This window comes from Sander vitreus, chromosome 2 (assembly GCF_031162955.1).
Source record: "Sander vitreus isolate 19-12246 chromosome 2, sanVit1, whole genome shotgun sequence".
NCBI lineage: Eukaryota > Metazoa > Chordata > Actinopteri > Perciformes > Percidae > Sander > Sander vitreus.
In genome coordinates, this window is record NC_135856.1 from 15,544,106 (window position 1) to 15,559,306 (window position 15,201).

Consider the following 15,201-nt stretch of genomic DNA (forward strand, 5'->3'; position numbering starts at 1 on the left):
GTGTAGCAGAAACGGGTTTCTTTTTTCTACCCTTCTATGTTGTGAGCCCGTGTGGTTGGGAACCACTGATCTACAGCACCACAAGTTTATACAGTAGCACTCCAGGGCTGGGCAGTATATTTATTTTACTTATTGTGCATCTTTTTGATTCTGTCACGGATTTTACTGTATTTCTCTCAGGTTCTCTTTCTGAAATGCTTTGGAATTTAAACAACCCTGTAGAAGTATGAGACATTGGGATGTATATCAATGTCGAAGATATTTTTTTTTTTCCCCCGCATTGCCCAGCCCAAATATTAACTTCAAGCTGTCTGTACAGCCGTTGTTCTGAAGTAAATATGAATTTATAGTGTTTATTAGGGGTGCACGATTCAGAAAATGTCACGATTCAATATCATATTATATGTTCGATTCAAACACGATTCGATAAAAAAAAAAAAAATTCAAAGTATGTAAATGTAGTTACTTTTCCCATGTGACTGCAGTAGACCTACAATTAAAAAAAAGGTAGCGATTTTTTGAATTCTATGAATCGGTTTTGAAATCAGTAGAGCTTAATCGCGATACGAATGTGAATTGATTTTTTGCACACCCCTAGTGTTTATAGTTAACAGTAGAGTAAATGTGGGCTGCTCCGCATACATAGTATGCTCTGCATACACGTATATCATATCTGTTGTGCGTTTGTGTGCATAAATAGACAGCACTTGTGTCATCTTCCCTGTACGCGTGTTGTTCATGTTTAACAGTACCACAGATGTTGTACTTAAGTGTGCGAGTCAAATCACACACACACACACACACACACACCCCCCTCAATGATGCGTCTCCAGCTCTACCACGGTCCACTCTCCCTGTGGGGAGCTCCCAGTGGGCTCTGGGGAGAAACTGCTAACAGAGGTGATGGTGGCAGACGGAGGCGTGAGTGGAGGCAGCAGGCTGGGCCACAGGCTGCTCTCCAGGGGGCTCAGTGTGCCTCCTGCACCCCCCGGCAACAGCAGCAGGGACGAGCAGCCGTCTCTGTTCAGCAGCAGGGTCTGATTGATCAGCTGCTGGACTATGTCCACTTTCTTCCCCCAGTCCAGGTCCAGGGGTGGAGGTCGCTCTGGAGACTCAGTAGGGCAAGGGGAGGAGCTATCTCCATCCTGGGAGGGGTTGCTGGATGACAGAGGGGAGTCTGGGAGAGGAGTGGGGCTCTCAGTGGACGGTGAAGAGTCTCGACATTTGTCTTTATCAGACGTCACCCTTTCACAGTTGGCCATCTCTTCATTGGGGTTGAGCCTCTTTATTCCCTCTTCTTCACCTTCAGCCTCATCTTCGTCACTATTCTCCAGGGCTTCATAGATGGTGCAGAGGCCAGAGGAAGGGGACAGCAGCACGGTCTGTCCTTTATTAGACTGTTGCAGCTCTTGTTGCCACTGCATGATCTGCTGTCTCTCCTTCAGTTCCTGTTGTTGCTGCTGTAGCTGAAGTTCAAGCTCTCTCCTCTGCTTGAGCTCCTCTTCCTTCCTCAATTTTTCCTCCTCTTCCTTCTTCGTCACCTCTGCCTGCTCTTGCATTCTCATTTCCAGCTCTTCTTCATTCCTCTTTATTTCTTCCTCAGCTTCCTCTTTCTTCTTCCTCTGCTCCTCTTCCTCCCTCCTCTTCCTCTCCTGCTCCGCCTCCTCCAGCGGCATGCTCTGTTGCTCCCTGCGTTGCTGCAGCTCCAGCAGCTGTCTCTGGTGTTGCTCCAGCCGGCGGAGCTGGGGGCTCAGCGCCTGCTGGCCGAGGCTCCTGGGTGGGAGGTCCGCACAGGTCAGCCTCGGCGGGGTGACGGCGGCAACGTGAGGTTTGACGATGTCGCAGTAGGTTCTGGGGTATGCCGAGAGATCGCGGCGGTGAGGATGTGCTAGTGCAGTGAAGCCTGTGTGAGAGGAAGCGGGAAGGAAGATTACAGTAGCGTGATGTTATAAAACAGGTCACAGGCAGCAGGACAGTGACAGCAGTGCAGTGTGAGTACAAGCAGAATGGTATAGAGGGAAGGGGGTGGCCTTCAGAGGCTCATACTTGCTGAAGGAATAGTGGAAGCATTGTAAAGCCAAGCCCAAAGGTCTGCCAGTAGCCTACAGCACCAAACTGGCCGGAAATTATTTGTGGTTTTGTACTTTGAACAAGTGACAGTGGGACATTGTTTGAAAGCTGTGCAGCAGTGACAGATACAGCCTATTAAGTATTCAGAGGGGTGGAGCCATAGTATTTGTGGAAAAAAAAATACTAGTATTTTATGCCATAATTATGGTAAGGTAACTGGGGGTGGTGGCTAGGGCAAGGGTAAAGAAATTTGTGCAGAGAGCAAATGTGCATACCTCTTTTTTTTCTCCAAATATATAATCTTAAAAATAAGACACCCAGAAAATTAATTTGTGTGCAAAAAAAATTAAATAAAAAGCAGCCAACTTCCTGTATATGCAATCACTATCAACTATGGTGAGACAAACAACCACAGAAAAGCTTTTTGCGAGCTACAATGTTCGTCACCCGTGAATGGAGTTTATAGTTAGTCAACCAGTTATACATGCAAAAGCTCACCATGCATTTATCCAGCATCACAAGAAATAAATCGCTTGGCTTTAGAAGGAATCATAGTACATCAAGTTCTAGAGCCAAGCCATTCGTCTGACCCTGAACAAACCAATCCAAAGTAACGTAATGAAAGTCAAGTCATTGTGCAACAGTGACATGCATGAGCACAAGTTGACATTAACAGTGTTGTAGAGTGTTGTAGAACAGTGCAGTAGACAAGTGCTAACACAGCAACACACCCAGAGTGGACTGGAGGGAAATTAAAGTAGCAGAATGAGGAGGGCTGGGTTCTCGAGGCTGGAAGATAAGATGTCAGACTTCTTTTGCTACTTGAGATGGCAAAGTTGATCCATGGATGAGAAGGTCTGGTGGTGTGGATGATCAACTCATGGCAGATTCATTCCAGTTATGTGGTTTGTGCTAGGGAATGAGTTCCACTGTTTATAGTGTCCAGTTTTCAAAGGAAAGGCCGCAATATATGCATGAGTGTCTGTGTGAGTGTATGGGTAAAGCAGTGATATGCTGAAGTGTCCGCAATATAATGAGATGTATAGAGCCACTAGTAAATGACTGGACGTTTGGAAGACCTTGAAATTAATCTCAGTGGTGTTTGAGGACTTGTCTCGCACACGGACCATAATTATGCCATTCCCAGAGCCCATTTCAATAAAACTGTACATTGAGAGTACATCATGGTAAAAATCTAATCTTTATTTAAAGTTGTAAAGGTTCATTACTCCAAAAAATGGATTAACACAAAAAAAGCTGGGGTACAATTTAAAGTGCAAGAAGAGATGAGGAGTGATCAGGTATAAGGAAGATTGCCTGTATCTTAAGGTAGGAGAGTGAATTCTAACAGGAATATACAATCAAAACTTAGTCAGTTATCAGTTTTGTTCAGTAAAAAGGATTAGGATAAATACACATGAAACATGTTAAACAGTTCATTCCACATTTCTTTTGTTATGCTTAATTTTTTTCATTTTTTTCTCTTGAAGAGCTGTAAACAGACAAGTCAAATCCATGCCAGTTCAGGGCAACCACATCATTATGTGTTAAATAAAACAGAAACCAAAACCCAGGCACGCTCACACATTAGGAGTAAATAGTAGTAGCTATTGCACATACAGGAATTTAAGCCATATACTCATTATTGAAATGTTATATCAGAGGGCCACTGCTGTCCTTTTTAATTTCTTCCTCTTTTTGCTCGGTTTCTTTTTTTGTTAAACTTTGATTACATCCACCCCCAGAGATTTCAGGACAAACACTGACGACAATAGCTACAACAGGGATATATTTCGGAGAGGCTGGACTGGGGCTGGAGGGAGTTAAGGGACATTACTTGGGCTGTTGGGAGATGATTAATTATACATTACCTGCAAAAGAGTTCTCAGTCTTTTCACAGATAGTAGAATAGTAGGGAGGCTGGATGTCATCTGGGTTTTCCTCTGGTTGCTGCAAAGTGCTCAGAGTTGATGAAGGGTCCAGGGCTTCCTCTGGCCCCGGCACTTCCTCCCCGACATGCTCATCAGACTCCGCTTCCTGCTTCCCACATTCGATGTACTGCTGCTCAGTGAGGCATGGCTGGGTGTGAGGCTGCGGGATCAGACAGGGCTCCTTGGCCTCCTCAGGAAGCTCCTCCAGGGAGAAGATGCCAGGGCTCTTGATGCAGCTCTCCCCTGTGGACTGGGCGTTGGAGTTTGAAGCTGTGGTCATCGTGTCAAAGCCGTAAGATGCCAACGATGTAGCCGAAGGTGGGGTGGTGTCTTCACCTGCACCGCCCTCCATGTCAGCCTCCTCTCCCTCTTCCACAGTGGACAGGCAGCGCTGGGCTGGAGGCTGATTGTCAAAGGTCATGTGGATGACCAATGGACTCTCCAAGGAATCCTCCAGCTGAGCCTCTCCCTCTGTGTCGCTGGCCTCATCTTCTGTAACAGAGGTCGAGGAGGGGTTGGAAGTGGGGGCAGTTGCAGGGCCTCCCAGGACTTCATCAGCAGGCAGGGTCTCAGCTTCCTCATCTCCTTCCCGGTCCATGTCCGGCTGTGGGGAAAGCACCGGGCCTTGCACATCTTGAGGCTGGAGCTTCCCGTCTCGATTGTAGTCACAGAGTTCCTCGGGTGTGCTGGTCTCACTGCTTAGGGTGCTTGACAGCGACATTGCTGGGGCAGAGACAAGAGTTGGGCCCAGGGTCTGAACTGGGGCTTGGCTGGACTGATCCATGTACATTTTAGCATCTAGATCTTGTGGCTCGTCTATGATTGAGGAATGATGGGGAGGTTCTTGGTTTTCAGGAACAAAAGGTGCAGAGCCTAGTTCTAGCCAAGCTTGGGTCTGAGTTGGGGTCTCAGAGTCTGCATGCCAGGGATCTGCCAAAGGGCGTGCTGCAGCCGCTCCTGCCACCTCTGGGGGCTGGGAGATGTGCTCAAGAACCTGCTGTGGCTGAAGAGGTTCTGACCAGGGATCAGCAAAGGGGTTTGGTTGGTCCCACTGAGCAGCTGGGGCGGAGGGCAGCTGAGGAGGGGGAGGTGGGGGCTCTACCACTCTGTTTAAGTTGTCCAGCCTTTCGTCTTCAGCAAAGTCATCCTCATCTGCATTCCCATAGCTTTCCAGCCCGCTCTCTGTCACCCCCTCACTAGCCATCTCCACATCTTCATCGTCCTCCTCCACATCATTGTCATGCCTGGGTCTCTGCGGTTCATCTGCCCGCTCTGAGCCCACATCCATGTCACACACCCGATCATCGTCATCCTCCTCATCCTCATCAAAGTCATTAACTGGTATGTCAGGAACCTTTTCAAAGTCAGGTGAACCTGCTGAGGCTCCTTCCATGTCAATGGCTCCTTTGAGACTGCCGTCTCCCAGATCATCCATGCTCTCTGTGCCCTCCAGGACACCAGGGGCACTCAGTTCAGACGCACCCTGCTGGCTTCCGCTTACCTCCTCAGAGTCCAGCTCAGAAAGCAAGGCGCCACCAGCCCTCCAAGCAGACCCTCCTACTTGTCCAGCCGACCCGGGACGAGACTCCTCTGTGGGCTGTGTGGTTCCACTCATTTCAGACACAGAAACCAGCTGGCTTCCCTCCCTCTCCTCTTCATCCTCCTCTTCCTCATTCTGATTGGTGGGGGAAACTATCAGAGGGATGGCATTTGTTGTTGCTGGGAGGGCTTTAGATGTGGAGGGGGTTTGGTTGGTTAACAGGTAAACGGGCTCCTCGGATAGATCTGGAGGACAGTCCACTGGTAGTAATGCAGGCTCAGCAGGGGCAGGGGTCTGCTCCTGCGCTGTTAGTAAGGGGGCACTGCTCTCTAGCTGCTCCTGGGGTGGAGACATTTGTTGTAAGGCTGTCCTGGCAGGGCTTTGTGGAGGAGAGGAAGCAGTTGCATGTCCTTGAGCAGTCTCTTGAGGTACCACCTCTGGTGTGGTATCCTGGGCCAGGACTGGGGGAGGGACCTCCTCTGGTGCAGAGGCAGCAAGGGATGATCCTTGTGGGAAGGACTGTGTAGCCTCCGTTTGCATTTCTGCTAGCACAGTTGCTGCTGCTGCGGCAGCTGCTACTGCTGCACCGGCAGCACTCTTTGGTGTGGTAGTATTTGAAACACCTGTCTTCTTGGCAGAATTGAAAGGTGTGACAGCCTGAGTGGGTTTGGTTCCACGTTTTGCCTGAGGGGTGCTGCCGTCTACAGGTTTGTGGGCTGGAGAGGCAGGTGGGGTTCGACCAAGGGGCTGTTTGTTTTGGGCAAGGGACCGAACAGCAGCTACAGGTTTCTTTGTGGGAGTAGATTTAACAGGTTGTTGAGTTTTGGACTGAGACACCTTGGGGTCGGCTGCCTTGGCTGTTGTGGACCATTTGGAGGCAGAGTTAAGCTTTACGGTGGCTGTTGGTCTAAAGGGTTCAGGTTTTTTGGTAGCAGCAGATGTTGTAGCCGTTGTAGGTTTCTTTGCCACTGCAGCAGAAGGTGGTCGACTGACATCTGGTGCAAACAGAAAAACAAGTGTCAATTCACCCAATCTGATAAAACATTTATTCCTGTGTGGCTAAAGTAAACCACTTCGTGGTTCTTTATTGTAGACCTTTTAGCCTGACAATTTCAAACCAAATCCATCAGATGAGTTTATGAAATCCAAATGTAAATGGAACATAGCTTTAGAAGAGGGTCTCTGAGTCAGAACAAGGCGCAACTCCTTACCATTCTTAGTAGCAACAGTTTTGGGAGGCTGTGCCGCTGTGGTCCTGCCAGTAGAGGGTGCTGTGGTAACTCTAGATGCAGCAGTTTTGGCAGTTGCAGTGGTGGACAGCTTGACTGAAGCTGTGGTGGGCCTGGATGTGGTGGATGCAGGGCGAGATGTTGAGGGACCTGTGGCAGGCCTGGAGGAAAAGAAACCGACATTCAGGTGACAAACACTGAAGAAATAGAAAACCAAAAAAACACAACAAAAAACACGTTTTTGCAGTTTTATTTTTGTGGTCCATTAACAAAATAAAATGTTAACTTTGTTGGCAAAGATCCAAATATGAAATCTGATACTCTGCCTCTACATGCATTTACAAGCATAAATGAGCCGTCCTAATGTAAACCACAAAAGCAATTTCAACAATGGGAACCCATTAACACAGCACCATCCATCTATTGCCACACTGTAATGCCTCCTTCATTTTCCAATCACTTCACAGAGGCGAGGACAGGGTGTAATGAGGAGGATGACAAAAAAAAAATATATAATAGAAAGATGGAATGGAAAACTTATATTGGGGAAGAATGACAAAGAAAATGGCTAATGTAGAGGAGAGGAGATGGCCAAACATAAGAAGAAGGAAATTGAGGACAGAGCAAGAATATGGTTAAAGAGGAGAGGGGGAGATAATAGCTAAGAACACATACGGCAGGTGGGGTAGGAAGGTAGAAAACGGTCATTAAATCAATCCCATTTTAAGCTCCTGGTCTACTACTCCGTTTAAAAAGGAGTTCTGACGTGACACACTCCACTCAATCACCACAACTGCAGCTACAACAAGCCAAAACTCCTTTCCCCACTTCCTCTCTTCTTCCATTAGGCTCCTCTCCTAGACAAGCAAAATGGTTCAATATGTGCTCTGCCCTTACAGACGCACAGACACACTGGACTACAGCCTTAAACACCCACATTATAACTTGACATTACGTTGGTTCACTTAGCAAATTTGAACCCATCTACATGTTCAACAGTGCTCTAAAATCACCATACTGCTTCTTGGAGACTCAATACATTAGGTTTAAAAATAAATAAATAAAGTTCTTGAATCAGCAAATTAGAGTTCCTAAAAACGGCCTAAAACTGAGACCTGAACCCAGCCAATTCCTGCATCTTTAACTCCATCCTTGACTGAATCTGATAAGTCCAAATTTGAGACCTGAACCTATCTCTGTATTTTGCCTTATTTCATAAATGACTGACTGGTCACCATGCCAATGTAAGCTTTGGCTATACTCTCTTTGCCAATTCAAACCTGCTTGTTACACGAGACACACATGGGTTCAGTTGAGATTGGCACAGGCAGAGAGAAAGAAAGTCCTTAGAAAACCACATCTGAAAATATCCAAACACAAACCCCATCCAAGCACTAAGCATTATGCAACAAAATGGCCTGAACCCGAAACTTTATACTTTTGCCTGGAGCCATCACGTTTGGGTCTAGAACCAGAACTGTAGGTCAAACCACATTCTCATGCCAGCAGTAGTGTTCGAGTAGGTTAGTTTAGCCATTACAATGACATTTGACTTAAAAGTCCCATGACATGGCTTTTATATAGACCTTAGTGGTCCCCTAATACTGTATCTGAAGTCTCTTTCCCGAAAGAGAGCCTTGGTGCAGAATTACTGCCACTAGAGCCAGTCCCACAATGAGCTTTACTTAGTATGTGCCATTTCTGTGTCTGTAGCTATTGCAGAGAGGGGGGGGGGGGGGGCAAGGTGGAGAGTGGGGATGTGGCTTGACCAACTGCCACTTTGCTTGTTTGAAAGCCATGATGCTTCTCTCTCATGGGTGGGCCAAGTTCTCTGGGCGGGCATAGCAGAGAAAGGGGAGGTAACCTTGCTCCTTATGACATCATAAGGAGCAAGATTCCAGATCGGCCCATCTGAGCTTTCATTTTCTCAAAAGCAGAGCAGGATCCTTTAAAATCTATTGCGCCCTGATGGAGTGTGTGGCTATGTCCACATATTTTCTTTTAACTAAAAGCAAATCAATATTTTGATTCTTGCAGCAGTCTTTTACTTGCTCCATCATTTGTCCATATGAGGCTCTGAGCAGATCAACTGACGCAAGCAATTATAACGCATTTCCACGTGTCACCCTTTTATAATATTTTTAAATTGATCCGTTAAAGTGATTTGTCAGTGACATCTGTGCAGTAACCTACACAAAAAAATAAATTTAAAAAAAACAACTAAATGTTGCTTATGCTGTGCTATAGTCTAGGCTCTGTGAAATCTCCACACAATACATTTGTCTTGTTAGGCTCCAAGAATTTGACGTAGTCTGTGCTGCAATGCACTGCTGCATTGCCTAACCTACAAACAAAGTCAGTCAGTTAAATGAGGGGGGAGTCAGCCGCAGGCAATACTAGCAATCATTTCTACACTTGAACCCTGGTGTGCAAAAACAATGCAAAACCTTAAGCACTGTACATAATTCACATGACATCTGTTTCTAATAAAAATGAGTAACTAACAACCAAGAGCTCCATAATCAAATGTAATTGCCTTAAGGAACTGTGTGACCCCCACCACCAATTACAACAATCTCCATTACATCTTCTTTTGGACTTAGTCTTGAACATGAACTGACAGAGACCCACCGACTTTGATGGCTTCCAGCAGCGCAGCGTGCCTGCACCCACATTACAATAACCATTACAATGACCACTTGTTTCCCCAAGATCATACGACCATTGCACAGACTGGACTCATGAGATATTGTAATTAGCTGCCATCAGACAGAAGATTTTAGTTGTAATGTGAAGTGCAGCCCAAACAGTGGGAAGTGTGTCAGACACAGATTCAAATCTGCCCTGAGTGAATGTTGGGTAATGATGAACGAGCAGAAAAACAATGGGGGAAAGGTAGGAAAAGGTGCATTAAATGAGGCTGTTTTCATATCTACTCCTGCATGCGAGCAAAATATGAATTGACAGTACCACTCAATTATAGCAGGAATCATGTTGGACATTAAGTGAATGACTTCTCCAAAGGAAGAGTGAGAGAGACTGAAGGATGAAATTAGACCGAGACAGAAATGAAGATAAGGGTTAAGGGATGGGAATAAAGGGTAAGGGGAGGTCACAGACAAAATATAACCCCAACCCCTCCCTCCATTGTTTCATGATGAGTTAAACTCATAAAAAGGTTTGATCCAGAGGGACCGCACAGAGAACAGACAGGCCCACTAAAGCCTGTATTCCAAACATTGTGGGTGGTGGCTGGTGGTCCTGTTGTTGGTGTATTAGTATGGATTACATTTCCTGCCAACAGAGGATTGAAATCAATACAAATCACAGTCCAAGGGGAGGATGGGGGGCACTACACAGCCATCTACAGGAGGTTAATGACCAAACACAAAGTCCTTTTAAAGGGCAAAGGTCAGCAAAAGGACAAGTCACAGATGCACTTTATGGACTCTGTTTTACAGACAATATTCACAAATGTTTACTACAGATGCAAACACACCGATAACGTACTGAGCAGCTGCAACATTTGGCCAAAAATCAAAAGTGTAAACATGAGCCAGGGGAGGTTTGTTGAAGTTGACCTACTACATCCATTCACCCATGATTCCCTCTTTCCTCTTGTTCCTTCTAAAAATACAGCTGGGAGGCTAGACTCCCTTGGCATACTCGCTCCTGTAGATTAAATTATTCAGTTTTAATCAAACCAAAGAGAAAGGAGAGGGCTTGGCCAGGAGATACTCTTTATCCCTGTTGCAGTAAGCTCATCCTACAAATAAAATGCAGTCAAAGTACAAATTTTTCTGTCCTTTTCCCCCCTCACATCAAGGGCCTCCTTCAAGAAAACAAATGGAAATGGAGCACCCTAACAATACCTTGTTTGGCTTGTAGGCTGTCCAAAACCAGCTGCTTTACTCCTTCCTGAGAGGAGCACACATTCCTAGGGTTTGTGTGGGCCTACAGTTATCTCCTTGACAATACAGAGTGGAGGCCTGAAATCAGCTCAGTGGAAAGTTGAGATGAAATGTTGCAGCCAAGCAATAACATGGCAGACAGTGTTGGCACTTATGGAGGACCTGGGCACCCGCTGTCACTGTGATAGATGCCATGGGCCTTTTTCTATTAGGACAGTAATCCTGCCCTCTACCAAGTCGGGGAGAAATGGCAGTTTTATCTCCAATAGGACAAGACAGAAGTAATTGGGAGATGTGACAGGGAGACAAACATAAAAAGACAGAACAAAAGTAAGAAGAAAGTGTGTGGCATAAAAACAAGCCATTCTTCTAAGGCCAGTGCAATGGTTTTGGTGTAATTTAGATAAATTCTCCATTACAGCCTATTATTTGAATAATAAAGGAACATTCTGTATCTGAGAGACCAAAAAGTACTATCCAGCATCAATTCTATCCATTTTCAATGGGGATCCTTTGAACATAAATCATCTCTTCAACATCATCACTGTCCTTCTCATGTTACACAACTACACTAATTTACAGTATCTGTATGCAGCTAACGATGACTGAGTTAGTAATGGGGACATTTTGATGGAAGTTAGGCTGTAAGGAGGGCTTGGGGAGATCCTGGCCAAATGCCCAGCACTGTACATGCACAGACGGCAGAAAAAAGGGATGAGGGGGGGGGGGAAGAGAAGGGAGACTGAAAGACGGGGTGGGGTGGACAAAGACGGATTGCTCAGTCAGTGCAAGGACACCATAACCCATCGGAGGAAAGAAGAGCAAAGCTGGTGCCAGATTTTACAACATTTAGCTTCTACTTCAGTTATCAAGTGTTCTCATCGGCCACTGAGACAGAGACATCCTCCTGACCCAAGGGTTGTTGGGGTTGGGTGGGAGGTGATGTTGTATATGTGTGAGGGGGAGGTAGGGGAGAAAGAGAGACGGGGATGCTACTGTGAATGTAATTGTATACAATTAAATAGAATTGCTGAAAAAATGCTGACATCCTCCTGTCATTCAGATGGATTGTATGCCGGATCCAGAATTTTACTTCATTTTGTACCATATCCTTCCATCAAATCTTATTCCCACTACACCTAAGCACAAATCCTATTTCCAGGAGCTCATAGCTGAACACAATGACCAAATCGTATTTGCTCTACATGAATGAGGCTCTGGTAAATGTAAAATCATCTAAAACCCAATACGTTTCCTTTCCTCCCTTTGGGCAAATTACTATGAATACTTCATGAGGGAGGCGGGTCTTTACACCGGCCACAGACGGTGTGTGATAACACACTTACAGGGGCATGTTGTCCTTACCGTCTACCTCAAAAGATCTACAAGAAAAGAGATTTACCTGCAGATACTTGACTTTAAAAATGTTTTTCGTTCCTGTGTGACAGCTTGGGCAACAATAACTGCTGTTGTCTCAGCAATATAAGAAACAATATGGCAGGAATGAAATTACGAAGAAGATGCTGCAAAAGTAAAAGGAAGAGGCTATGCATCAGCCACTGTGTTGCAGCTAAATAATCTCATTAGGTAGTTTGCCAAATCCTTTAACACCATTCAATTCTGTTGAATGCAGTGCTATGGACTGTTGGTGCTCTTGTTCTCAGTGTCATGACTTCTGCAAGTCAACACCCGAGCTGAGAGAAGGTCTGTTGGCATTACTGCCAGAGAGCCAGCACGAACACCAACACTGACTGAAAAGCACACCACTACTACTGTTGCAACACAAAAGGGTTCGACACGACACCAACTTTCACATGCAGGTGGCACAAACTGCAACATGCTTCATCTGTCACAAGGGTGAACACCTGCTGCTGTTCTCCTGTTGTCCTCTGTGTCGCACGCTGAGAGGCGAGTGCTTGATGTCAACGTCCCGGGGAACAAGCCAGGAAACAGTCACATAGGGATGACGTGCTACTGTAATCAGACTCCAACACTTGAAATGTCTCAATATTCAGGGGACACACACACCACCCCCTGTTGACAATGATACCATTGTCTTGTGGTGAAACGGTCATTCAATTAAGTAATTTATCAAGCGAAAACTACACAACCACTCTTTGGTTCAAGCTTCTCCAGTATGCAAATTTGCTGATGTTTTCTGTTTTATATAAATTGTTAACTGAATTTAAGAACTTGGCATGGGCATTTTAAAGACTACACAATCAGTTGATTTATAGAAAATAAAAGGAAATTGAGACTTCTATATCTACAATTTTAAGAGTTGAGGTATATAAATTGGTGCCGTTATATACAAATGGGCATTATATTATTTCTTATAGCAAAGAAAATGCAATTACCCTGTGCTGCTTCAGAAAACAGAATGATGCAGCACAGTGTTCCTTTATTTAATAAGAGGTCATTAAGAAGGAAGACAAGTGGAGAGAGAATGTAATCACATCATTTTACAAACATTTGAAGAAACCACTAGCTGATAATTATGTTTGGCAAAATATTATGAAAGCCTGCATTTCACTTGGATATCTTGAATTTCTTTCGAGTAAAAAAAGTCTTACGAATAAAAGCTTTCTAGTCGATAATAGCAGTAAATGACCGGATCTACTATGAAAACCGCCAAATGATCATTTGAGAGCAGCATTTTGAGCAAGTTTAGTTCAACCAAAGCCTTCTCTATCCAAACCACCAAATCAGTATGAGAGGGATTATGATCCAAGTCAATAGCCCTTTGCCCTGGAGAGGTGGGGCTGGTTTCTACCAGGGGGTCTGTTTGGTACAAAGTGGTAGTTCTTCAGTATCACTGCCTCTGTTAAGGCCCTCTGTCTCAGGTTATTTCTGCTAACATGACTCACTCGTGAAGTGAAATCTGACTCAATAACGGCCCAAAGACCACAATGGACATCATTCTCCACTGCTTGCTTTCAGGGCATAAATAGTCACCCTGTCATCCAGTTTGTAAGGGGGATTAAAAAGTTCAGATCTCAGAGAGAGGGGGAAGATGTGTGTGAATGACAGACAAACAACGCGGAGCAGGGAGAAAGAAAGCAGAGAAAGAGTGTTCTTGTCAGAAAAATAAAAAGAAGTTTCCCAACCGCATGACTATAAAGTTAACAATTTTTCTCATGTGAAGCACTGAGACTTTGTCTGTATACTGCTATATCCAATAAAAAGGTTTTAGTTTATTATTCAAATGCCTGTTTGAGTGCTCAATGGACACTGCACCATTGGACGTTCATATTACTTTATCACACTGCTGTCTGTGATAGACATGCGTACCTGGTGGTCTTTGAAGCGGTGGCACCACCAGCTTTACTTGTGGTGGAAGTGCTGGGTTTTGGGGCAGTGGACGCCGCTGCTCTGCCGGCAGTAGCTACAAAAAAAATGGAAGAACATACAAAATTAGCTTATATAGAAGAAAAAAAAAAAATGGAGAAAAAGCAAAAGATGTTTAAGCATAGGTTGTCAAAGAAAGAGAAAAGTGTCATGAATATATTCAGACACAACATGAAATAAGTATTCATTTTTACTTATCTCTCAGACTTACCTGTGGTTTTAGGTCTAGCTACATTAACAGTCTCAGCTACTGGTCTCTTCTTAGGAATGCCATTCACTGTTGTTGGTCTGGTACCATTTGTTGCTGTGGCAGCAGCGACTGAGGCAGTCCTGGCCGGTCCAACAGGCTTCTTGTCAGGCACTCTAGATTGGTTCCTGGCCGCGGAGGAAACGGCTGCTACACCCACCAGTCTTTTAGGTACAGCCCCCGCTGCTGATGCTGTAGCTGCGGTTTTCTTGACTGTAGCTGCAGAGACATTTTTAGAGGATTTGACGTAATTCGCCGCGCGGGGCGAGGCCGTCCCTGGCCGTGATCCGGAAGCCCCTGCAGATTTGGCTGTGGGCTGGATTTTGGTCGCAACAGCTCCTGCAGATTTGGCTGTGGACTGTATTTTAGTTGCAACAGCATTTGGTTTGACTTTGGGGTCTGCTTCCACTGGCTTGCCATTGGCCATCGGAGCAGCCCCGGGTGCTGCATCATTTGCAGCTTCCTCTGGTTGCGATGGGGCTTGCTCCGTTATGTTGTCCTGCGATGAGGAGGGCTCTGCTACTGCTGCAGAGTCAGTGGGCTCCGTGGTTTCCATGGTATCCCCATCCGGTTTCATTCCCTCCTTCTGAAGGTGTGGACGCCGAAGTTGCTGCTGACTTACAAGGTCCAGGGGATCACACTCGTCTTGATTGGCCAGTTACTCACACACTTTGTCCTATAGAAGAACAAAACACATCATCACAAGGACATCACGGATGTATTTTACTGTACACCCCATCTGACATGCATAATTGAAACACTATTGCACTACTTATGAAGTCATATGATAAACATGTCACTGTCAGCCAAAGGAAATGCTGTTTATGGCAAGGGGCCTCCAAGGAATTTGGGGGAGTCTGAAAAACAGGAAGTGAGCAGTGAGAGATGCCAACAAATCTGTTTTCTAAACCAGTCACTCCACTCC

At 45.4% G+C, this 15,201-nt stretch overlaps 1 protein-coding gene across 1 annotated transcript; it reads right to left on the reverse strand.

Annotated features, from left to right (window-relative positions):
- Positions 1 to 3,252: 3,252 nt before the first annotated feature.
- prr36a (proline rich 36a) lies at positions 3,253 to 14,879 on the reverse strand. The gene is made up of 4 exons (XM_078279947.1): positions 14,241 to 14,879; positions 13,973 to 14,066; positions 6,753 to 6,931; positions 3,253 to 6,536 (listed from the first exon to the last, which is right to left on the reverse strand). The coding sequence occupies exons 1-4, from the start codon at positions 14,830 to 14,832 to the stop codon at positions 3,931 to 3,933; spliced, it is 3,471 nt and encodes a 1,156-aa protein (XP_078136073.1). The 5' UTR covers positions 14,833 to 14,879; the 3' UTR covers positions 3,253 to 3,930.
- Between the last annotated feature and the right edge of the window lie 322 nt (positions 14,880 to 15,201).